The sequence below is a fragment of the Rhinichthys klamathensis genome, unplaced genomic scaffold (genome assembly GCF_029890125.1).
Source record: "Rhinichthys klamathensis goyatoka isolate OS25496 unplaced genomic scaffold, OSU_Roscu_1.1 h1tg000242l_1, whole genome shotgun sequence".
NCBI lineage: Eukaryota > Metazoa > Chordata > Actinopteri > Cypriniformes > Leuciscidae > Rhinichthys > Rhinichthys klamathensis.
Window position 1 is genome coordinate 481,682 of NW_026606764.1, and position 26,808 is coordinate 508,489.

General features: G+C 38.5%; 1 protein-coding gene across 1 annotated transcript; it reads right to left on the reverse strand.

Moving 5' to 3' along the window:
• Positions 1-16,090: 16,090 nt before the first annotated feature.
• Positions 16,091-26,159, reverse strand: LOC130100454 (cholinesterase-like). The gene is made up of 3 exons (XM_056265932.1): positions 24,628-26,159; positions 20,142-20,299; positions 16,091-16,218 (listed from the first exon to the last, which is right to left on the reverse strand). Exons 1-3 carry the CDS (start codon positions 26,157-26,159, stop codon positions 16,091-16,093), a joined length of 1,818 nt encoding a protein of 605 aa, XP_056121907.1.
• Between the last annotated feature and the right edge of the window lie 649 nt (positions 26,160-26,808).

The following is a 26,808-nucleotide window of genomic DNA, read 5'->3' on the forward strand; positions in this document are numbered from 1 at the left end:
TTCTGACCATGTCCATCCCTTTATGGCCACCATGTACCCATCCTCTGATGGCTACTTCCACCATGTCACAAAGCTCTAATCATTTCAAATTGGTTTCTTGAACATGACAATGAGTTCACTGTACTAAAATGGCCTCCACAGTCACCAGATCTCAACCCAATAGAGCATCTTTGGGATGTGGTGGAACGGGAGATTCGCATCATGGATGTGCAGCCGACAAATCTGCGGCAACTGTGTGATGCCATCATGTCAATATGGACCAAACTCCCTGAGGAATGCTTCCAGCACCTTGTTGAATCTATGCCACGAAGAATTGAGGCAGTTCTGAAGGCAAAAGGGGGTCCAACCCGTTACTAGCATGGGGTACCTAATAAAGTGGCCGGTGAGTGTATGTCCTTTCATTTGGTATTTTTTTCTTAATTTTGAAATTGATGGACAAAAAAAAAAAAAAAAAAAAAAAACACGACATTATCGATAGCAAATAAGTAAGTCTGAAAAACAATTTTATAAAATAACTAATCTGATTTTGTATTGTACTCAAAGTAAAAACAGATTCACAAATGACTTGAGTTAAAAACTGTGGCAAGCAGGGGCTGCTGCATGCTTTTACTTTCGTTTTGTGTTTGTTTATTTTATGATTCTTAAAGTGAAACGTTCGCCGGCTCCCGCCTCCTTCCGCCTCCTTCCCTGAACACTAACTGCTTTACAAAAACAAAAGGCTTAAAACATTATAAGTAATATTTTAAAACATATAGAGTTTGGACTCTAAATTCAGAATTGATGAGTCACATTAGAAAACATTCTAGAATAATACGGCAAAGTCGCGAAGTTGCTCGGCTACCATAAACAACTAAACACTGTTTTTTTTTTTTTTTTTTTTTTTTGCATTTTGCCAAACAACTCTTTAATATGATGTTTTTCCTCATCCTGCTCTGTACGTTCCCATTACATGAATAAAAAACGTAAAGCAGAGCTGCCCAATGCACAGCTGGGCAAATATGTGACAACAGTTGCAGAATTACTAATGGTTGATACAGTGTATGTATATACTATCATACTCAACCAATCGATGCTGTTCCTTGGTCTTTTGGCTAACAGCACTTGTTCTCCCTAATACAGCATTCATATGCTTTAAAAATCAGAAAATGAGAGTGAGAGAGAGAGACAAATAGTAAAATACACACCGAGTCATGCTACGAGGCAGACAAATTGAAAGAAAAAAGGAAACCGAGCGAGAGTTGAAAATAAGAATACATCGAGAAATAAGACACCCACTCATACATAGGGGAATGCCACAGGAATTAATCTCCCTACGTACACAAAAGCAATAACATTTGCTGTACCAATTCAAACAATTATCACCAAGTGAAGAACAGACATTGAATGAATAAATACATGAGCTGAGAGAATTGTCTCAAGTTGTTCAATGTACCTTAGACAATCATATTTAGAGTCATCCTGATTTCTTTTTCTTCAGCTCCATGTGTTTCCATCCCTGGCTGAACCTGAAGATAAACCCATCGCTTTCTCTCAGCTGATGTGTATCTTTCATTTGACGTGACATTGAATGGCCCGTTACTGTGGAGGTCAGCTTTTAATGTATGTTGCCATGGCATTTTTGCAGTATTTTCTTTTCCCGCTTTTTTCAGATCCATCACGATGCCTGTGCAATGGATTGTTGGGTTCATGGGCGAGGAAAGCTCTCCGAGGTCCATCGGTTTGGACAAACGTCAGACGCCTTTCACAACAGCATTTGCAATGAGAGATAGTGATTTGAGGCAACATGAGTGACAGTTGGCAATTCGGGAGACCACTAACCTTAACCATGATCCTTCAGAAATCCTTTTAATATGCTGATTTGGTGCTCTATTATAAGTTATTGTGCTCATTTTTAATAACAGTTATTTTTATTATGCATGTTCATATATCAAATATAAATATTTTTGTGGTAACAGTGATACATTTTGTTCAGGATTATTTGATGTAGGCTATAGAAAGTTCAAAAGAACAGCATGTATTTGAAAATAAATATTTTTGTAATCTGTTCGTAATTTGTTACTTTTAGTCAATAAATACTTCTTTGCTGATCTTTTATTTTTATTTTTTTATTTTATTTTTTAACCAAAACTTTTAAATGATAGTGTATCATAGTTTCTTAAAAAATATTAACCAGGACAACTGTTCTCAATGTTGATAATAGTAAGCAAATCAGCATATTTTAATGATTTCTCAAGGATTATGGGACACTGCAGACTGGAGTAATGATGCTGAAAATTCAGCGTTGCATGACAGTAATAAATTACATTTTAAAATGTATTACATTGGAAAACAGTTATTTTAGATTGTAATATGTCACAATATTACTGTTCTTTTTTTTACTGCTTTTTGATCAAAAAAATAAATGCAGCTTTCTTTCAAAAACATATCTTAATTATAAAAAAAAAATACTGGTAGTGTTTTTAAAAAACAACACATGCAGGCATTTATAAAGGGAGTCATTCACTAAATTAGTTCCTTCACAAGATCCAAAACTCAACCTGATTGCTGGTGGTTTCTCCAGAGACATGCTGAGAACAAAAGGGGAGGAAAAAAAAGAATACTCATCCTAATCCATTCCCACTTTGGATTGCAATTAACACTGTAATTAGAAACACAGCAGTGGTTTAGTCCGTATTGTGTGGTGCCGGGTCTCTGTGGAAATCTGCAAACAACATACTTCTGCTTCAGGGGTGGGAGATACAGGTGAGTGTTTGTTTGTAAATGATCAGACGGAGGAAATGCGCCGAGGAGAATAATTCTAAATCGGTTCTGAACACATTGACCTCATGAAGATCATATGCTTAACACTGTTCTCATTAGTATAATCGGGGTTAAACAATTAACTCTAAATGACAGTAAAAAACTGGCTCACCATTTGCCCAGTAACTTCAAAAATGTACATTGTAAACAATATTAAAAGCAAATATTGGGGGGGGGGGGGGGGTCCTTGAGCACACCCAGCACTATACACTTGTTGTCTCCTTTGTCTGACATACCCACTTCAGGGCTGCGTTAGAAAACTGAAAAATGCTGCCTCAGCAGGCAGGATACGGAGGTAGGAAGGTATCAAGCAACATCCGAATACAATGATCGTGCAACATCCTGTCTCCTGAGATACCTTCATCTGCTCGATTTTTGAAGGCAGCGTACAGTAGATGGATCCTTTGCTGCCTTTGATATCCCACAATCCCTAACTGTTGAGCTAAAACATAAAGATGGCATCTGAAATTTGAGGTTGGTGAAAGTTTGTGTGTAAAGTTTACATTTTGACCAACTTTTCCCACTTTTGATGACATTTCTAGCGAGAAGTTAGTATTGTAGTAATTAAATATTCAATTGGTTGTCACCAAAGCTCTCTGTCTTCATGCATAGATGCTGCCTGGTAAGTCATTGCCTGACAGGGCAGCGAAGCAACAAGTCAGCTGCCTAGGTTTTTGGATGCAGCCCAGGTCTTGCAATCTCTACTAATGAGCTGATGAGCTGAATCAGGTGTGTTAGATGAGGGAGACATACAAAATGTGCAGTGCTGGGGGTGCTCCAGGGCAGGTTTGAAAAAAGTTAGTGAAAGTGACATGTGGCGGCCAAGTATGGTAACCCATCCTAGGAATTTGTCCTCTGCATTTAAACCATCCAAGTTAGTGCATACACATTATGAGTAGTGAACACACACACTGCAAACTGTGGACACACACACCCAGAGCAGTGGGCAGCCATTTTTACTGTGGTGCCCTGAGAGCGATAGGGGGTTAGGTGCCTTGCTCAAGGGCACCTCAGTCATTTTCTGCCGGTAGAGTGGGAGAGAGAGGGGGACAGGTTTGGGAAAGGTTCACTAGCCGGGACTCGAAACTCGGGTCGCCCAAAGTGCAATCACGCTACATGTTGGAGCGCTGCCCACGAGGCTATCGGCTCTGACAAATAATTATATTAATATAATATTCAGTACTGTCATTTTGTACACAATTTTGTTCCAAAACGTAATAAGCTGCAAACTTAGACAACATTTTTAGCATATTTGAATTAAATACTAAACATTTCAATCTAAATACACAAAACACCCAGTATTTGTCAGTAGCCTACAGTGTAGCCTACATTTTAGAGTATTAGGTTACAGTTGTTATCTTAGCAGAATCAGAATCTATTAATCAACTATGATGTTGCCTTCAAAGATATTAATGAATACTATGCCATGAATGTCATTATTGCACAATTAATAGTGGGAAAACTGGAATTTTCTTTGAGCAACAACTTTATGACCTGGTTTCACAGACAGGGTTTAGATTAAGCCTTGGGACTAGGCTTAAGCCTTGTCTGTGAAACTGAGGGTATACATTGATTACATAATCCTGGCAGAATCTAATTTATAGCCAAATGGTCACAATCAAGCATTTCATAAAAAAAAAAGAATAATAAAAAAAGAATAATAATAATAATATTATATATATATATATATATACACACACACACATACACGTTACAATAATGTGTGTGTATGTGTGTATGAATATATATATATATATATATATACATACACACACATTATGTTACAATACATACTACACATTTTCTATAGGAAGATAAATCTTAATCTTATGTTACAATACATGCTACACATTTTCTATAGGAAGATAAATCTTCTATAGAAAGGCAAAAAATCTTACAAAAAGCATCTCTGAAGCATCTCTGAAAAAAAACATCTCTGTGGCAACACAGGAATGATAAAACGCACAGATAAAGCATCAGTTACACACCTAACACATATCATTTGCTCTTCATTCTGTCACACTAGTGCTAAAAAGCTTCCTGTCTTTGTCAGGAAGTGAAAAAGAAAAATACTGCATGAAATTGCCCATTTTACTCACTTAAATTAAAATCACTTGAATGCACATGACATCATAATTATAACTTCCGAACTCATAATTAGGAACTTCCCGAGAGAACATGAAGGCAGCATGACTGTTAGTTGAATCTCTTCCACACTTCTCGTAAGGAGTGTTAATTGTGGGGCACAAGAGTGACTGTTACCGGAGTTCCTGATAATGAAGAATGTTTCAAATCGGTCACTAATAAGAATCCATTTCTGTCAGGATGCAGCCTTAGAAGACAGATGACTATGGAGACAGTAGGCGGTGAGGCATATCACTGGGGGTTTGGAAAAGAATCAATTTCTACGAATCTATAAGTTTCTAGACAATTTCTGGCAAAATGATTGGTGTCACATTCACCAGCTGGAGTGCCCAGAGCACTCCTCTAGACTCCTTTGCTTTGCTAACATGAACTGCATATCCCATAACCCACTGCCTGGACTTATGTTTGATTACATTCACCTGTTTCTCATTATCTTATTAATGCCTGTTTATGTAAGCCCTGTTTTCACTCATTCTTTGCAAAGTATTGTAAGTGTCACACTGCATTTATGAGCGCTCTCTCTGGTTCTGTGTCAATGCATTTTGGAATATCTGTCCTGTGTTTTGTAGGACTGGGTAAATAAAATATAGAATTTTCGATTAATCTTTTTTGTTTTTGTGGTTGATTAGTGGCCTTTGAGAATCGATATAGAATCAATATTTTTGCATGCGTTTTCAACCCTTGCCAATTTAAGCATTCAAGCGCAAGAAAACGAGAACGACAACTCGCACGGACTATGCGAAAATGTTGTGTGCGCACAAAAGCGTGCAAATAATAAAATGAATTCTCCTTCACGTCCCCTTGCGCTTAAACGGACAAATTCACACAAATGTATCTCTAGAGTATCCTAGTAAACATAGTTGGTTATAGCTTAAGTGAATGTAAACAGTCGAGAAAGACAACACATGTGTAGGGGGAGACCGGGGATGGTTGTAACAATTTTGACCTCTCTGTCTATATCTTGTAGTACTTTGAAATCAGTGTGTTCAAAATGTGATCCAAACTAGTTACAAGTGTCTTCTATTAAATGACATAGCTATTATCTTTGCAACACAAACAGAAAATGCATGGTTTAGTTTCAAACACGAGGAGTGAAATGTTACAATTCACCCCATAGTCTGGGTTAGTTGTAACATACCCTGGGGTGAGATGTAACATTATGATATCCACCGGGGTGATATGTAACATAATGAAATAAGGATTTTGACAAAAAAAAATTTTTTTGAAAGGTTTTTATTCAACACTGACTTTTCAATATAACTGATGTGTGTGTGTGTCACTCTTAGTCTCAGTGTGTTTGTCACTCTCAGTCATAGTAATTGACCATTATAAATTGAACTTGAACACAAACATTGTTTGTAAGCATGTTTGTTACTGCCAGTGTTAGTATTGGCCATAATAAAATTGAACACTTGAACATTGTGTGTGTGTGTGTGTGTGTGTGTGTGTGTGTGTGTGTCTGTGTGTGTGTGTGTGTGTGTGTGTGTGTGTGTGTGTGTGTGTGTGTGTGTGTGTGTGTGTGTGTGTGTGTGTGTGTGTGTGTGTGTGTGTGTGACTGTTGTTACTCTGTCATAGTAATTGACCATAATAAATTGAACTTGAACATTCTATTTGTGTAAGCACGGTTGTTACTGTCAGTCTATAGTATTGGCCATAATACAATTTTAATACAATTTTTATAAATTTTAATTCATTGTTGTTACAACTAACCCAGAGTCTTGTTGTTACAACTAACCCAGAGTCATGTGGCCATGAACTAGCTCACCTTACAGCTAACAGGCAAAAAAATAGCACTAACAACTTGCATGGAAAATATCTACACAGACCCACAATAAACATAATAAAAGTTTGATGAGTTTAACTACAAAGCAGAAATTCCCATAACAAAAACAAAAAAAGTAAAAAAAGTTACTTTCTTACCTCAAAATTGTTTTTTTCCACTTTAACATGTGCTGTGTCTGCCACAGGGCTCTACTTTATCTGTGGAATAATTTCTAAACTAAGCATGTGTGAAGTGAATCAGGTGATTTGTAACTAGTTCCTGATTGGACAGATTGGAATTGTTACAACTGACCCTTGTTACAACCATCCCCGGTCTCCCCCTATCATTATATTGGATCCGAGCATTAGACTTATAGTGACAGCAGCCTAATATTCCTGCTGCTGTCTGTTTTTAATGTTAATCAAACAACAAAAGACAGAGAAATCACTCCTTGCTCTTCACTTGTAACTTTAAGGACTAACCTTTATTTAATTTGTGCAGTGAAGATTAGGGGTGGGACAAAATATTGATAGGGCAATATATCGTTGTCTTTCTCCGTGCAATACAAGAATCGATACACTGGCGCCAAATATCGATATTTTAAATAATAAAATAAGGCGCTCTAAATAGATTTCCCTGCTCCCAGTGTCGCTTCTTCATGGCTTCTAGAGGTGGTGTGAATGAGGGATGAATGAAGGAAATGTGAACATAAGTTAACTAGCCTAAGAAAAAGAGTTTTTTTTAAAGGGATGGCGGACAGCAGTTTGAGTAAAATATTAGATGCCCCAGCCACTTTTAAGTCCAAAGTCTGGACCCACTTCGGCTTTTATACCATTGATGGGATTAAAATGTTGTTAGACATCTTTGATGCTCCTCACCGATCACTCACAAAGATACACACAGGAGCGTTTGAATCCGTCTATCATTGGATATATTAGGGATCTGCTGCAGGGCTCGAATTTCAGCGCGGGATTGCGGGTATTGCGCATAATTCTAATCATTCCCGCAGGCCCCCATTTATAATGCGGGAAATAACAGCGTGAGTGTTCAGCGGTGCCGCGCGTCTTCTATCTCTTCTCTCAAAATGTGTTGTGCAAGGCAAGCATCAAGCGCTGCGGCGATAATACACACTCGCGTTTTGGAGTCGGGACCATAGACTGTAAGGTCGGGACATGACGGAATATTCACTTGCACAATCGGGCCAGCAGTGCATCGTGACTGAAGTCTTTTTAAGTCTTACCAGTTTAAACATTCAAGGGATTTTAAACTAATCAGTGCTCGCGCGCTCGCTGAGAGATTATTTTCTATGCGCACATTCATAGAAAATCCCCCTCAAAAACAGCTGGCCAGTAACTATTTTTTCGCGGATTATATTGCTTTAACGCGCAAAATGGTCAATTTCGGTCTTTGTGAGTAGGCTATACTCTAAACATAGTCGGTTTTGTCTTTAATAGGCCTAAGCATAAAACGCATGCCAGTATAATGCTGCCGTGCAAAGGCAAAAGACCGTAACTTCGTGTTTGGTCGAAAATGAGTTTTTTATATTTTTGGCACATTCAAGACCTCCTTTATCATGTGGATAAGTATCTTGAGTCAATTCCGTTGTTTATTCGAGAAAATAATGGGTTGTCTTAACAGTAACTTCCAAAAGCCCATGAGAAACCAAGGCAGAACACCGTAACACCAGTTACCGCTTTTTGGCTTTGTTTTGGAACGCTCATTTTGAGTTACGGTACTCTGCCTTTGTTTAGCCGCGCGTCAATATGAAGTTACGGTGCCGTTGTTCTATCAAATATGCTACCTTTCAGATTGTACGGTGTTCTGCCTTTGTTTTGCTCACCATTAATATTGAAATTACGATGTAGCCGGTGTACTTTATACAGCTGCCATCAGTCCCTGTAACTTCTAATGTCCTCAGAGCTTTGTCCTGCACAAATGCGGTCAGAACATTTAGTATGGTCTGAACCCGCTCCATCGACAAACGTGCGATAGGCTATCCATCGCGAATGATATTTGCAGAGTTGACAGAAAATTTTTTTACACACGCCGTAGCAGGTGAATACAACAAAGAACTAAAGCTACGCCTCACCCAGATCGGCTACCGGACCTGGTTGAAACAATCATGCATCTAGCTGGCAGAGTGCCAAAACTTCGCCGGCGCCTTCAGCTCCGCCCTGAACACAGTCGGGCCGACGCGGGACTAATATGTCACAGGGAGTGATAATAATGAAGCAACATTTGGTGCATACAACATAATGAAGCAAGAATTGCTGGTGCATACGACATCAGACAAGCTGTTACAAGCGGGTTGTACCTACAATCACACTGTCCGGAATAAATCCGCGGGACGAGCGAAGTGCACTGCACAATAATAGGGCAGACAGCTGAAACCACCGCTACTGAAAAGACGCAGAACACAGAAGGTTGTGCTATAAATGCATTAGTCGTCTAGGTAGTCCAGAGCGCGCTCCCCACCGAGTCTCAAGATGGAAAGCACTGCGTTCGTACTTTTCGTGAACGCACGAGGAGCATGACACCTTCGAACACGAATATACTATAAACGAGTCCCCGGGTCGAATGTGCGCGAGGACCTGTTTTATCGTGATCATTTTGAACGCGCGTTTATCAAGTCTTATGCCACTCGGTACCAATTGAAGATCTTACCGCTATGGAGGTATTTTGCCATGTCTCGTGTATTAATAATGCCACCAGAATGCAACCAAAGCACAGGATAGCAATAAGTAGATGTCTATAAGTGTAAATCATACAAAATAAATGCCATGATCACTAGATTTTATACAGGTGTTACTATAATGATTTTGTTAATGGTGATCAGCAACCAAATATTGATAATGTGGAAGTTACTGCCTTTTGCCTTGGCATGACTTCTCACTTTTTGCTGACAATACAAAGGCAGAGTACAGTAACTTTAAAATAGTAGTCAAAAGTTTGAGCTCAAGATTTTTTTATGTAGATAATTTTCATTACTAAAACATCTAATTGCCAGATTTACAGTGTCCTACCTATAATTAATTTGGAGGGACAACTGAAAATCTTTAAAGTCATTTTTCTCAGTTCCACACTCTAGCGAGTTAAGGTCTTTCTCATCATTTTTTTTATCTTGTAATATTTTGTAACTGTTGATGTAATATTAACCCTTACTAGACAGAACTTACTAAATGTTATTTTAAGGCTATCATTGTTATCATAGAAATGATTGTATAGAGAGATAAAAGTCAAAATGGTCAATAAATTAGAAGATTTCATATTTTTGTCCCCTTAGTATTTGAGCATCATTCAAATGCCACAGCCTTTTTGAGTATTGTTCCTGTCTTGCTGACCATGACCATCCCTTTATGACGACATGTACCCATCTTCTGATGACTACTTAGTTCCAGCAGAATACTGCTGCATGTCACAAAGCTCAAATCATCTCAAACTGGTTTGAATATATCCCAGAGGGGTCACAGAACAGATCTCTTTGGTGCTAAGATACTACTACCAAGGAGCAGTTAAGGAAAGCTTCTTACATTGTGAAGCTGCAGAGCGCCTTGATGCTGCAGGACTGACAGAAAAAAATAATCCATATCCTTGAAAGATATGGCTTGGATTACAGGAGTAACCTGGTTGGGCAAGCCTATGATGGTGCCTCCGTCATGAGTGGCAAGCACTCTGGCGTTCAGTCTCGTATTAAGGAGGTGGCAAAGCAGGCATTTTATGTACATTGCAATGCCCATTACCTTAATTTAGTGTTAGTTGACACTGTGAAAGCAGTCCCCCAAGCTGAACGTTTCTTTACAATTTCGCAGAGACTCACTGTATTCATCCTATGTTCATATCAAATGGCTTAACATACAGAAAGAAATGTATGATAGTGCACCCAGAGAGCTGCAAAAATTAAGTGACACAAGCTGGTATTGTCAACATTTGGCTTGCAATAGTGTACTCAAACGATTACCAGCTGTAATTCGTGTGCTAGAGGAAATATCTGAAGAAAACAGTGGAGATAGAACCGTTGATGCACGTGGACTTCTTGCTCAAATGGACCAGGAATTCATTGGTCTTTTAGTGACCTTCACTGAGCTATTTGTTGACACAAGATGTCTCTCTGATAATCTTCAATCAGTATCCCTTGATTTGGGTTCAGCCCTGGATCTAATTGAAGCTCGTAAGCATCGTTTTCATTGTTATCTATTTGAAGGACTCTGGAAAGATGTCTTAAACACTGCAGAACAATGCAACATTGAAAGAGAGCCAGCTCCAAAAAGAAAGACTAAACAGAGATCAAAGCTCCACAGACATGTTACAATGTCCCAATTAGCTGGCCGTTCTGAAAGTACTAAAGACAATTTTCGGAACCAGTATATTCTAGCCCGTGCTTGACAATATGAGTGAGTTAAACAGATGATTCTCAAAACCAAACTGTGAAATTGTGATGGGAATCCAAGCTCTGAAGCCCACTAGTGCAACATTTTGCTAGGAGGAAGAACTTTTCCTATTTGCCTCTATCTATTCATGAAACATAGATGACCAAAGACATGAACTTCACCAAATGAAAATAATTCTGGAGAGAAAAGTGCAAGCTGGAATACAGAAGCCCACTAGTGTTGTAGATTTGACTGTGCTCATTGAGCCATTTAAAGAGGTATTCCACGAGCTCTTTAGATTGTGCAAAATTGCTGTTGCCATTCCTGTGAGTACAGCTGCATGTGAACTCTGCTTCTCTACTTTCAAACTGGTAAAGAGTTACCTGCGCTCAACCATGAATGATGATAGACTGAGCAATCTAGGTGTCTTAAGTGTGGAGTCCAGGAGAGCCAAGTCTCTGAACCTTGATGAATTTGTGAATTTCTTTGCTTTAAACCACAATAACCAACCATAGAATCCAACTAATGTAGGTTGTTTGTACTAGTGTAACTAGTGTCATGTAATTTGGAAACAGCTTGTAAGTTTGCTCAATTTTCATAGTTTGCACTTGAAATAAAATTCACTTCAGTACATAATTGACAATTTTCTGGTCCTTTTTAAACAGTTTTTTGTTTGTTTTGTTTTTTCAGCATTGGGAGATATGTATTCCATTTTCAAAGTGAATTTCCTAAGTTTTATTTGATTAAATAACTTGAGGGTGAGTAAAAGTATGACACAGTTATTTGGAGAACTTTAACCCTCTGGGGACCAGAGTGTTTTTGGGGCCCTTGGAATGTTTTGACATGCACTGACATTTGTGCTTTTTTCAGTTATTTATAAACATGTTAATGGCAAAGGTGTAAATTCACTCTATATAGCACAAACTTGGCTACCATGATATCTGAGCAACATGTATGTACATGTTTGTATTTTTAATAGAATAATGTTTATGCGTGGTTATTGAAAAAAATAAAAATGAAAGTTGCTGAAATAAGACCACAAAACACATATTGATTATTTCTTCACAAGACTTTTGAAAACTGTATCACATAGCCTAGAATATTTGCTCCAAAACTATGTGAGAATCATCCTGACTACTCATTCAGATAAGTCAATAAAGTCTTTTACATTTTTAATGACGTGTTTTGTTTGAGAAAGCTTTATGCAGGAGGCGTGATCTCTCATTAATATGTGTGGCATTCCACACCTGAGAAAGACAAAGACCCTCCCATAATGGCCCTATTAGGTGCTATCAGGCCCTATCATTACAGGAGCCTTGCACAAAGAATGATGAGATTTAAAAAATTCATTCATTCATTCATTCATTCACACACACACACAAACATGATTCACATTTTTAAACAGTATGCTATTTTTCCGTTTACAGACACTACGTTATTCTATATCGCGATTAGAACAAAGCACTTGCAAAAAACACTTACTTCTCAGCTGAATCTGTTCATCCTCGAAGTGAAAATAAACCCAGTGGTAAATGTCCCAGGATTGTTCCTCATATAGCCGCGCAAGACGACAGTAGATTAATCTGACTAAAAAATAATGTGTGTTTTCAGAGTTTATGGGCGTTAACGCGTCTCAATGTGTTGCTTCACATATTTGCGTTTGAACAGCGCGTGCTCTCCGTGGGCGTGTCACATTACCAGAGATAATCAGCTCGAGAACGATAATGAGACGGGCTGACACGTCTCTCTTTTTATATAGATGACATAAACGGAGAATATTAATTTTAGTTTTGAATCGGATCATTTAAACGTACAAACTCAAATGATTTAAAAGATATATTGCTTATGGCTGGGTGAATAGTATTAGCTGAGTTGTGTTGAAGATTAGAGACGTGCTCCAGAAAAAAAGTTCACGGTGACTGAGAGGCAGAACGCACACCCTGTTTATTTTCTTTATTTTACAAAAGCACAATATTTTATTTCGATTGTATGTGGGCACATAAAAAAGTAGACATTTACCAGATTATTTTTTCATATTTCTTAACTCTATATGAACAGAAATGATGGTAGTACTTTAAGTCTATTTTTCTGCTATGTGAAAAAAAACGAGCAAAACGCACCGGCGCGTTTCTGGTCCCCAGAGGGTTAATACAAATGTCATTGTAGGCTAGCTATTGTACATTATACATCATTGTGATTTGGGAACCTACAATACTTTTTAAGGTTGGATGAGTGCCATGTTTGTTTGCAAAAATTATGTTTTTTGTGCCACCCCAAAGTAACTGCTGGCCCCTGCCCGGCCACCCCTATGAAAAATTCCTGGCTCCGCCACTGGATATTGAACCTCGTTTTAGTTCTCCTTTTGTCCCAAAGTATGCTTGCCATGGTCCATAATGTTTGAACGAAACGACAACAGCACGAGCGTGCTGCTAGACATAACGCAGTTGTCCACGTCTGTCACCATGGCTACTATGGCAGTATGAGCGGAAGCCAGGAATAACGCGGATATTACATCATTGACAGGCGACAATGACCAGGGATGAGACATTATTTAAAATGGGAATTTCTCTGAAATTAAAAATCTTTGGGAACTTTTGGGATATTGTAAGTTCACAACTGCAGGAAATATATCACACTGTGCAAGTGATTTGTGGATATTTTATTACAAATATCTTACATATTGTACCTTTAATTAGCATTTGTTTATTTGTGCTATTGCTTGCAGTTTGATTATTTGTTCTTATTTGATTGCAGAGAGTTTACTTAACTTTAATAGTCTTTGAAATGTATATTTAATATTATATTTATGTAGATTTATTTTTCATTTGCATTGTTCTTGTAAAGTGTTACCACTGGTTTCTTGAACATGACAATGAGTTCACTAAACTCAAATGACCTCCACAGTCACACCAGATCTCAATGCCATGATCCCACAAATAAGGCATAGTTCACCCAAAAATGTTAATTCTGTCATAATTTACTCACCCATGTTGTTCCAAATCTGTATGAATTTCTTTCTTCAGCTGAACACAAAAGAAGATATTTTGAAGAATGCCAGGCAGTTGATGGTAGCCATTGACTTCCATAGTATTTTTTTCCCCCCATTAAGTCAATAGCTACCATCAGTCTGGTTATCGAAATTCTTCAAAATATCTTCTTTTGTGTTCAGCAGAAGAAATAAATTCATAAATTAACAACTTGAGGATGAGTAAATGATGAAAAGTTTCATTTTTGGGTGAACTATCCCTTTAAGGCAGTTCTGAATGCAAAAAGGGATCGAAACCAGTACTCACAAAATGTACTAATAAAGTAGCTGGTGAGTCTAGACACCGGTATATATATTGGTTCGGACAATATATATATATATATTCATTTATTTTATTTTAGTGGATTTTTTTTCTTTCTCATTTATGCTGCAACAACGACCTGCTGCACAAATCTTCATATACTGTGTGTGTATATATATATTTCTTTCTTTTTTCTTTTTCTTTTTTTTTTTAGCACATTTGCACAGCAGGTCATTGTGTCATGAGTCAGATGATTTAGTCTCTGTCAGTGAAAATGCACCCATCACAACAAGCTGATGCCCCATTGTGATTTTGTTTGTCATATTTTTGCAAATATTTGCCACATGCCGTTCCAAAAAATTACTTTAGGCATCCCAGATAAGCATCTGAATGTAAATTTACAGAAGGTAAAAGTCATCAGGAGATGTCCGAGTCACGACTGACGTTTCCTTTAGTCGGAAGCCTTAAATAGAGCATATATTTTATATCTGCAAGAGTAAAATTTGTATCATTCGTACAATTTAATTCAAAATAAGCAATGCATTATGTTGAAGTTTCTAATAAAGCTGTCAACCAATATTACAGAGTGACTTTTTCCAAAGCCAGTTTCACTTGTATTATGGGTTTGGGGAGTGTTAAAAAAAAGGTAAGACAATATTTCCAAGGTGGCAGGTGGAATTAGTTAAGGTAATAATGAGTAGACATGTGGAAACAAAAGAAAAAAAAAAAAACATAAACCTACCCCTGACAGAGTTATTACAGAGGCTAATCATGTAATATTAGCATCATGTTGCTGCAACAATATTCATCTTTATTTCCATTATAGAATTACTTATTTAAAGCACCACAAATGTGTTGTGTAAACAATGCTGTTTGAAGGAACCATTGGGTTAAAATACTCCATTAAATCTTAATTTCATCATAAAAAGCAGGATTTTCACTTTCATTCATATTTAATTCTATAATATTCACTCAACTACATTAATTAGAATAGAAAGTATTAAAATTTACAGTTTTGATAACAAAACAAGGAACAAGCCTCAAGCAAATCATGAAAAATATTCCACATTAAACACAATCAGATTGCATGAATAGTTTAAAATTAAGGCACTCTGTTACACACATTACCAAACCAAATCAATTTCATTTACTTGAGCATTAATGAGGTGAATCTCACAAAAACATGTCTGTGTGAAATGTGTATAAAGCGTCACTCTGACCTTATACTATGAAGGTGTTTTGTCATGTTTGTCATTACTGTAATATATATATATATATACACACATTTATATGAAAACCAGCAGAACGACAAATACTACCATGATGTACAATTACTTAAAAAAATTACAACAATTACATTTGAGGTCGAAAAGTGCTTAATTGTCATTAAAATAATGTCACGATGGAATAAAAATACTGAATGGTTCTAAAACAAGCTTCAGTTTCGGAACACAAATAATAATTTAAGATTTTATTTTGAGTTGAAAATGTTCTTGTGAAGCAAACACTCACCGAAGTACCTCGATAAGATTTTCATTTATTTTTGAGTTACCAAAATAGCAATTCTCTACCACATAGGGCCTTAAGGAGTTAGTAAAAAGGAGTTGTGAAGATATAGAAACCACAGAAGCTCTTTCCTCTGTTTATACATATGGGCTCTGGCTTTCTAAAGCTTTCTAAAGTAGTAAAGTACACTGCATGGGCTGCTTTTGGGGAAATGTGGTCAGACATTAAAGGTTTTCACACTGTTGCTTTTTGACAGAGTCATGGTCGTTAAATTGATTCTTCCAGTCCAGCATGTAAGAAAGCCAGCGGTGGAACTGAGACTTCCACTGGAACTCCACTTCATCAATACTCACTACAGCAGAAAGAGAGAAAGAGAGAGAGAGAGAGAGAGAGAGAGAGAGAGAGAGAGAGAGAGAGAGAGAGAGAGAGAGAGAGAGAGAGAGAGAGAGAGAGAGAGAGAGAGAGAGAGAGAGAGAGAGAGAGAGAGAGAGAGAGAGAGGGAGAGGTGGGTCAAGTTTGAGACACAATGAAATTGGATTTATCATACTGCAAATGAACAAAAGTTATTTAGACCAAACAAACATTCAGGAGGTCTAAACAGTAGCCACATGATTTGAGTTTGTGCAGTGGTGTATGCGTGTATTATCGTGGTAACAGCCCTAATGAAAAAGTTATAAATTGCTTTACATTTTTCTCATCATGAAGCTGTATATCATACTTTGAGCAGAACCAAAACCTCAATCAAATATTCAAAGCTCTGCTCAATGTTTTGGCCTGTTAACAATATGGACAACTATCTTTAATAACGGAAACCCAAAATAATGTTGGAAATATTCCCTGATAGTGAATACTGATCTCCAAGATAATACGTTAAAGCCATAGTTCACCAAAAAAGAAGAGATACTGTGCTATCGTATGACACCAGAAGACACAATTTGTATACAATTTTAAGGTGCATTTTGTCATATATTTACAAAAACTTATGTTGCATTTGGAATGTTTTTGACCGTTTTTACAATTCTTCTTGTCTTCCACAGCATGCAACATTTTTAGGGGAACTATTCCTCTAAAGACCAACTCCTCTGAGCAGCATACCAATGATTCAAACTACCCAGCAGAATGACATTGTAAATTGCACAACCTTGATCATTTATTAAAACAAACAAAACAAAACAGGAACTTAAGTTAATAGCTAATTAATTGTTGTCTGGTTATTCATGGAAATGCTATGCTAAAATTCTCGTTGCATTAATTACCAATCTCATTTTCACAGAGCATTCAGTGCTGCTGAAAACGCTATTAAAATGTTACTATTTTAGCTCCCTTACTTTCAAGCACAAGTTCTATAGTTAAAAGACATTGTTCAGAATAGAGACTCACGGCTTGCATGCAACAGAATGCCACTTGATCAATGTCACAGAAAGAGAGAGACAGCAGAACATGGCAGAATAATCATGTTCTTTATTTAGAATGAAATGAAGTGGACTTCTCACAATCATGAAAAGATTCTCATGACAGAATTACTTGAACATCAAGGACAAGAACATTTGTGTTTCATTTGAGTCAACAAAGTTCTTCAAAAATGTATATTTAATATTTTAAAAAGACTAAGCAACATAGGATTCATTCATGTTATGCAGTAACTTTGCAACTATGTAACTTTAAACAATAAATAGGGCTGTGATACATTTTTTGTCTATAAAAGGGTATACCAGACTTTCTGAAATATGCACTTAAACATTGATTAATACTTAATTATGCACAATGGCAATGAAACGTCAAATCCATTGTTAATACATTTGTGAGGTTGTTTTCAATGCAATGCTATGTCACTTACTAGAGGATGATGTCATTAAGGAATTAGCTTTGTTAGTTAAAAGGATTTTGCAAAAGACTGACAGAATGGGAAGTGATTTAGACTAACAAAATGATTATGAATTACAGCGATTAAATGTTTCGTTTTAAACATTTTGTTTGCCCCTGTGTCTACTTGTTTGTGATATTGTGATTAAAACAAATTTAAGTTTTAAATTATGTAATATATTAAGGAATAATGGGTACATGAAACTGTACTGCATTGTAGAAATGACTCAAATACCAGCATTTTCTGCATGCTATAATGCTAATGTTCAGGGCTGGCTGCTGGTTCAATCCCTGCAAGTAGCTTGCCATGAGCTATCAATGTTGTGCTCTTGATTAAGACACTTAATCCCAGGATGCCCCTGGGAGATTGTATCTGAAATAAGTTTATGGCGTCGACTTGTTTCAGACTCCATAAATCACTGTTTACTTTACAGACTAGTGTTTGGTATAAAAGCAGGGGCCAAACAGAGTTTACCATCTAGACCTGATCCCACTTTAAGCAAATCAGCTACTATGACTGGGTGCTGCATCACTGATTAATATATTTATGAGCAGAGTTGATAAGATTTCTTTCATTCATTTGCCCCCACCACACACACACAAAAAACCTTGTTTGTGCATAAGCGTTACAGTCTCAAAAGAGTAGGCGATGTAGCGAAATCCTCTGGGAATGGCTTTGCCTTCACAAGCGCCAGGGAGACTGAGACTGCACACGGCCCACAGTGACAATAATTCAATTTGCGCATATGTGCATTTGTATGCGCAGTTGCTGGCGCCTGACCTCCAGTACATAAACAAGACAAGGCTTCACCTAGACTCAATTCAGAATCGATTCATTCCATTTCAGTGTCAAATTCAATTCTGCTCCCTACGGTCGCACTACCTGGAACTCCAATTCTCTTCCGTTTTCAACCACCGATAATACTGACAGCCAGAACTTCAAGAGTTTCCAGACGCTACACTATTGAGCGTCACCTTGTGAAGACCTCCAAAAAGCAAATTAAAAGCATCAGTCTATATTCATTGCTTTAACCAGTAATGACAGCTGTGAAGACAGCCCAAGGTTTACAAGATGATTTTAAGTGTGCCAAAAGCTGTTTAAATATACAAACGTACAAGCAACCGCTTCCAGTACATAATGCTGTGACTTGCTCTCCCACCTTATGTTTAGTAACGCACTTAAAAGCACACGTCTCTCACTGCAGGGCTAGAAACAGACCACAAGCTACATGTTTAGTTGAAAAAGGTTTAAATGAGCGAGGAACTACAGCAAAATGCTTTTCACTTTCTCTTCAAATAGCTTCCACTCTTGAATCTTTAGCAAAATATTCACTAACATATAGAATATCAAACCTGCTATACCTGAAAATACCCTTATGGTGGGATATCTGCATAATGGATCAAATTAATTCCAGAGCCAAGACTAAAGCATTCAAACCCATTCACACTGAATTTAAATGTATAGTGTTTTAAATTAGCACCATTTCAGCAACATATTTCTCCATTATACATGTGTCTTTATGAATACATTCTGAACACGTTAAAAATAAGTACTTGCTATTCTTGGCAGGGACAGAACAGCTTTTGAGGAAAGTGTACATTTCAATCTCAAGCTTGTGGATTCCAGGCCAAATCATTCTACTCATTTTATTTTGTCATGCAATGGAATGACAAAATAAAATGAGTAACTATGAAAAACTAAAGATAGTGACAGGCTATTTCCTGAAAAGCATTTCTATCTAACCTGGGTAGCACAGTTTGGTTAATACAAGACATAATATTATTAGTAGTACTTGAAAGGCAAGTTGTCCCATATTGTTTATGTTATACAAACTAAAAACAACTTTGAGGACAGGTGTGTTATTGCTTTACAGACTTAGCTTTTTCCACCTGACGAATGACAAAATGGGTCAAAACAAACTCCACGAGGCATCAGTGATTTCGCCTCTGGAGACCGCACCATCACAACACCAAGTTTTTAACAGGTAATTGCTCACATTTTCTTTATTTAAAAAATCGAATTGTATAGTTTAATAATCTACAAGCATTTCTGTATAGCTCAAACAGTTCATGCATTCCCTGAGAATCAAACCCATGGCCTTAGTGTTGTATGTTCCACTGATAAAGTGTATACCTTGAATGCAATGCAAGTTGCTTTGGATAAAAGCATCTACCAAATGCAAAAATGTAAATGTAAATAATTGCTGTGCTTCTGAAACACTCAACCCTCTCCGGTCCCGCATTAAGCTCCACTAGCTGGCCAGGTCTGCACTACAGCTGTCCTCAAGAGACTAGAAGATGACACATGTGCTGGCCAGGCAGAGCTGAAGAGACATGCAGAAGCGAGCATGTCGTGATTTTCTTTGTTTATGTGGTGTGGGTGGGTGGTTGTTCTCATTCTGTGACTCTCACCTGTGACATACTGTAGTTTTGTCAGGAAACTGTCCCAGAACTTGCACTGCTGGGCTCTAAGCATCCGGAGTGTTTGTGACATGCCAGTGTTAAGCGTGACATACTGCTGATGTTCCAGCATGAATGGCGACCAATCTGCTCCCTCCACACTCGGATCCCTGAAACATCAAGCCAGGAAATCAACTGAAAGGTCAGTTTATGTATGGTACCAAGATACATCAATACATTTCTGCTCCAAAACAACTGAAGCCCAAAAAATATATAAAAAAATCAATGGAATGACTCAATAGCTATGACGTTTATGCGCTCTTGTAAAGAATGCCTTGCAGTCCATTACAACAAGAGGCTTTGAATCTTAATGCACAATCCCAGCAAAGTAAAGTCTTCAAAACAAGACATTTAAGAAATTGCACCCAATACTTTTAATAAGCGAATCTGTCCATTTCAGGAAAAGATTAACTTCAGCGTGTTCCATTGTGATCTTGTTTACTGATCATGTTCATTGATATATTAGCATCGTGCCATTCCCCTCCAGTGTGAAGAGTGTATGAAGTGTTAATTGAAAGAAACTAAGCTTGCTCACAGCCACAATAAAGGCTGTTTCTGCCTCTCCATAATTTATGCCAAACAAATGAGGATGCTAATCAACACTAGCCTGCCAGCAACACCAAGACTTGTTTTGTTTTTTACACATCAACTGAACAAGTGTGAGCAGATGAAAGCCTATCTTCATCAAGATATTAAGGATTAAACATCTAAAACATTTCTCAGAGATAAATGTAAATAATTATTTAACTGTTTATAGTAAATGTATACAAATACATAGAAATTGTCTTGTGTAAACAAAATTTGAGTATGATATTTTCAGTATTAAAATAATAGTTCAGTCAAGAATGAAAATTTGTCATTCCAACACCTTACAACATTCTTTTTTCCTGTTCTGTGGAAAACAAATAGGCAGAATTCGTAAACTGATTTTTCTCCAAACAGTGAAAGAGAAAAAAAAAATCCGGTCAGATGCTTCAAAAGGGAAAAAAAGAACACGTTTCCACGTTTATACACCACAATGCTTATGATGCTACAAGTCACATGAGGGTTTTTATCTGTTAAACAGACTAAAGACTAAATTTAAGTTGTTATTCACTGACAATGTTCTAGGTAGCTTTCAAGCCTAATTGACACTTTGGTTACAAGGCATGCAACAGTCAATGATGTTTGACATTATTGAGGTCAAAACTGGCGTGTTGTGTCAGCACAAGTGATATGTGAATATATGTAAGAACAAATGAGATTTGACAGCCACCACAGTGGCAAGACAGAAAAACACCTTCCTTTTATCTTCCACAATATCAGAAAATGTGTACAACAATTGTACCAGTAGCTTGTCACACGGACAATACCCTTAAAGGGGTCATATAATGCCATTTTCATACAAGTTAATTTGATTCTTTAGGGTCTAAATGAAAAGTTTGTAATATACTTTAATTAAATGTTCTCATTAGTATTGTAAGAAAACACAAATTTTACCTGGTCAAAAACAGCTGTTTTCAGCACGCCATTTAAGTGCATGTGTCTTTAAATGATAATGAGCTTATCTCACCCCGCCCCTCCGTTCTGTGGGGCGTTTTGACACAACACATGTGGAGTGTTGCCTTGACAACAGTTGAAGGTATATTTTGTAGAAAGAATGGCAGTGGGAGTCTCTGAGGACACATCTGTGCAACCGTATCAGTTTGAACGGGAGTCGGACCCGGAACAAGATGACAGCCCCGAAGAAGTTTGACAATTAAGGCTCGAACAGGACGTTTCTGAATGGTTGGTTAACGTAATGTCACTTTGATCTATCTTTGTATGTACTGGCAGGGTAGAGTAGTGAGATACAAACGCTATGCGTTTACTGATGTATACGTACACAGTTTGTAATAACACAATAACCATAACGCGTTGTTCATTATAAACGTGGGATTATAAATTATATTGAGAACACCGTACATAGAAAACATTCATCGTGAAGCGTGCAAGCGATTTGCAAAGATTAATATAAAGGTTAATAAAACTTTACACTCACTTCTTCTGGAGGTGCAGCAGGAACACAAATAGTTGGTACCGATTCTTTTTTCAGGAGCAGCTTCTTAGCAAAACCAACTTTATACTGATCCTCTATGTGTGACGTCACACGGTCGAACGGCTCGATTTGAGACGGGAAAATATATAAGGAGATAAAAAATAAAAAAAACACTGGATGGATTTTTATCATTATATGATGGTTGTGTACAGGCACTGCCAACACACATTTCAATACAATCAACTTGATGAAAAAGTGCATGTACCATTATATGACCCCTTTAAAGGGACATCTTTGTACCTTATTTACCTCTAAAAGGTACATAGTAGTACCTTAAGTTTACTACTCTAAAGTATTAATGTGCAATATTTTAGGGGTAGGTAAGGCACAAAGTTGTCCATTTAACCTTTTCACACGCAAGTTTAAATATATTTTATATTTATAAAATATACACCGCAGCTACAGTACAATAGCGCTGAATGACTGATGATCTGCTTGTTTCATTTTACTTTTTTAATTCAAAATATTCACAAATGTGTCAGCTATAGCATGAAATATATGATGTTCCGATTGTCAAATATGTGCAAGTCAGTGGCGATTTCTTTAAGACTGCAAGGGAAGCTCAGCTTCCCCTATAATGTCGAAAAATTAATGGTCAAATGTGTACTATTGTGTTAACATTTTATTGACTAAAAATGCGTTAGAACACGGTCATCTCGAAGACGAGTTCGTTCAGAATCAGCTACATATAGCAGGTCGGCTGACTCATACATTCCCGTAGCGCGTCACAGTGCATTTCCCTATGGCATTTCCCCGTTGAAGCTCAGCGTCCATTGACTTCAATGGAGCTGCTTTGAACAGTTTTTTTCAGTGCTTCGAAACTAGACGGTCATTGGATAAATGCTGCGATTATGTCCCGCCCACGGACGCTTAGCGTCTCTGGGGTGAATAGGAAAGTGGGCTGGCCTGGCGTCCGGGTGTCTGCGTGATGATTGGAGGACTGCATCTCCTTTTGATTGACAGCGATTTCGCACAATAAAAACAAAGTCACTGACGCGGAAGCTATTCGAGATTTCGAGCTCAGTCTCATCGCAGATTTTGCAAGTCTACTCGGAAGACGAACTGCTGTAATATTTTTTGGTATTTGCAATTTTCATCATACATTTCACAGTTTAACCTAATTCCTACATTTCCTCCGTCGATGTCAGGTGCCTTGTTACATGTGCGGGCGTGGTGTTTGAATCACGGCACATCTGTCTAGCGCTAGTTTGGTTTCGGTTTTGTGTCGGGATTCGGACATGCATGCTCTGCGTGTTTGTTTTCTGTTGTGAGTGCACAGGATGAGCTTATGGTCGTTCTCGACTCGTCGTTCTGTCTTGTCGTGTTCGCGTGCGGTTTCGTGTTAGCTCTGTTCAGTGTGTTGTTTTGTGTGTAGCACGCGGTTCGTGTTTACATCGGTCACGTGCTTTCATGTCATGTTTTGTCTTGTGCTGTGTAGCACACAGCTTGTGTTTTACACTAGCTGTGTGCTTTCATGTTGTCATGTTCTGTGGGAACACGTGGCTCATGACTGTTCTCATTGTTCTTCATGTCTCATTTTGTGTGAGCACAATTGCTTGTAATTTGTTTAACTGGCCATGTGTTTGTGTTTTTGTCATGTTTGGTTTGAGCACATGGCTTGTCATGTGTTTTCCTTGTGCCATGTGCTCTCCTGTCAATTGTGTAGACTCCCATCTTGTTTCCTGATTATTAGTTATTTTGCCCCACTTGTCCTCCCTCGTTACCTGCCTTTTTTGCTCCCTATTTATTCTCCTTATCCTGTGCTGGTTCGTAGTTTTTGTTTGCATTTTCTATTTTATTATTAAAATAAAGCCCATCAACTCTGCACCTGAGTCCTCGCTCTTTTCACCATCCCCACACCTGACAGTGGAGTTAAAAAAAAAAAAGAGCTTCCCCTCTTTGAAAGACCAGCAGCCGCCACTGGTGCAAGTGGATGTATTTTGTTGTTTAAACACGGTTATAAACACTGAATAGTTGTGAGATATGACAAGCACTGTGCTAGTCCATCTCTGACTCAGTGCCAGCCAACGTGCGAAAGCACATTTGAATTTAGCAGTTGATCGTGTGATGCACTGACCGTTCTAATCACACCGGTGGGATCGTACACTCCAGGGACCAGCCTAGACTGATCACACCGGTGTGATCGAACGTGCAAAAGGGTTAAGGGCACTGCTCTAGTGACATGCTGTTGTACCCCTAAAAGGTAAAAATTGTCCACTTTTTTTTCTGACAGTGCACAGAGGAAAGAAAGGCATAAGTGTTTGGAACGACATGAGTGAGTAAATAAAGACAGATTTAACACTTTGAACTAGGATAGAACATAAGCTCATGCAGTAGATTGTGTGTCAGATTTACACTCACCCATTTCTAGCAAAGTTGCTCCAATGCTCCATTATCCTCCTGCTCATGGCCTCCTCCTCCTTAGAGAATCTTAAAGTCTGGTTCAGAGGAATCCCAAAAACAAATGGGATCTCATCCCCGTGCATTACACCCATCCATCGAGGCCATGGGTTGAAGCTGGAGCGATGGTTAAAGAGGAACAATCGGGCTCTGCCACCATTCTCAACATACCTACGGGCAAAATCCAGTAAGGGGCATGAAAAATAGTGGTCGCCCACCAACCAGCCTAGGGCCTCTCTGTTTTTTGGCTTGCTCTGCTCATCGGTCCAATCCGTATACTGAAAAGCAGCCGCCTCTCTGGCCATGTCACTGAAACCAGGGAGGCCCAATGATACACCCGTGAGGAACTGGTCTCGATTGATAAGACTCTGGTTATAGATGCCAAATCCAGGTGCACCATATACAAGGAAGTATGTCCCTTCATCTTTGTTCAATCCCAAAAGAACGTCTGTCTTTAGAAAACGTCCTGACTGGATTAAGACACTCGGCATGTCTACCAGAAATTCTCCATCCACTGTTGGAGGAAAGGGCACACTTATTATCATGGGATCAGGAATGACATTGAATTGAAGACTGACTATCTTCTCAGGTTCAACTGCTCTTAAGCAAGCCTCGATTTCATCAACAGATGAAAAGTGTCCAAGTGGGCAGTTCAGAAGCTGAGCCAGAGTCAAAGAACGGTTCCAGGCCTGAGCTGGCTCCACGGTCGCCCACACGGCATTGGGACTGCCACTCTGGAGAATTGCGCGGGTGAACAGGCCATGGCTGCCCTGCGAAAGCAAATGGTGTCCCACAGAGCCAGCACCAGCACTCTCCCCAAACAAGGTAACGGAGGATGGATCGCCCCCAAAAGCAGCAATGTTTTTTGACACCCAGCTTAGAGCCAAGCGCTGGTCAAACAGACCAGCATTACCTTTAAGACTTTTACTTTTAGGTAGAGATAGGAAACCCAATGCTCCTACCCTGTAATTCATAGACACCACCACCACTTGTTGCGACTGGCTGAGGACACGCCCATCGTACACATCGAGGGAGGCAGTACCTGTGGAAAAGCCTCCACCATAGATCCACACCATAACTGGGACTAACGGTTTGGCTCGGTTCTGGAGGTTGATTGAGGGAGTCCAGACATTGAGGTACAGACAGTCTTCACTAATCCTGGTGTTGGGATTCCACATCTCAGCTCCAGGGAATCCTGGGTACAATGAATCCTGTTCCTGGAAGCAGGAATTGGAGTACCGGGTGGCACCTCGTATCCCATTCCACACTTCAGCAGGCTCTGGTCGTTTGAACCGAAGCAGGTCCAATGGAGGCTTGGCATAGGGGATCCCAAGGAAGGCCCCCACGTACCCTGAACCTCCCGGCACAGGAAGCCTCAGTCCTCTGACTTTGCCTTTGTCAGTGGAGATGATCAGTTCATCTTGCCCTGCTGCCAGTTGGAAGAACAAAAAAGCCAGAATGGGCAAAGTAGATATGATGTGAATGCCCATCATGGTGTCTTCAAGGCTGATAAATAAAATCATAAGGAGATCAAAATGAGTTTTAGCCATCAAAACAAGTCATGTTCTGTTTAGGGTTTCAGAGACTCCAGACCATATAATTTATTTAGATTTTTTTTAAACACCACCACCATGCTTAAAGGGTTAGTTCACCCAAAAATGAAAAATTATGTCATTAATGACTTACCCTCATGTCGTCCCAAGCCCGTAAGACCTCCGTTCATCTTCGGAACACAGTTTAAGATATTTTAGATTTAGTCCGAGAGATTTCTGTCCCTACATTGAAAATGTATACATGGTATACTGTCCTTGAAAGGAAATAAAGACATCATCAAAGTAGTCCATGTGACATCAGTGGGTTAGTTAGAATGTTTTGAAGCATCGAAAATACATTTTGGTCCAAAAATAACAAAAACTACGACTTTATTCAGCATTGTATTGTCTTCCGGTTCTGTTGTCAATCCACGTTTATGAGTCCGCAGTGACGCTGATGACGTAAGACGCTGTTGACGTGTATCTGTGTATTCCGGTTCAAATAAATATGGCTGGGCAAAAAAATGCAAGTCTTCCTCTGTGTCGAAATCCTTAGACATGTTTGCGAAGATTGTTTTGTTTACAGCGTGGGTCTCCCTCAGACTGTAAA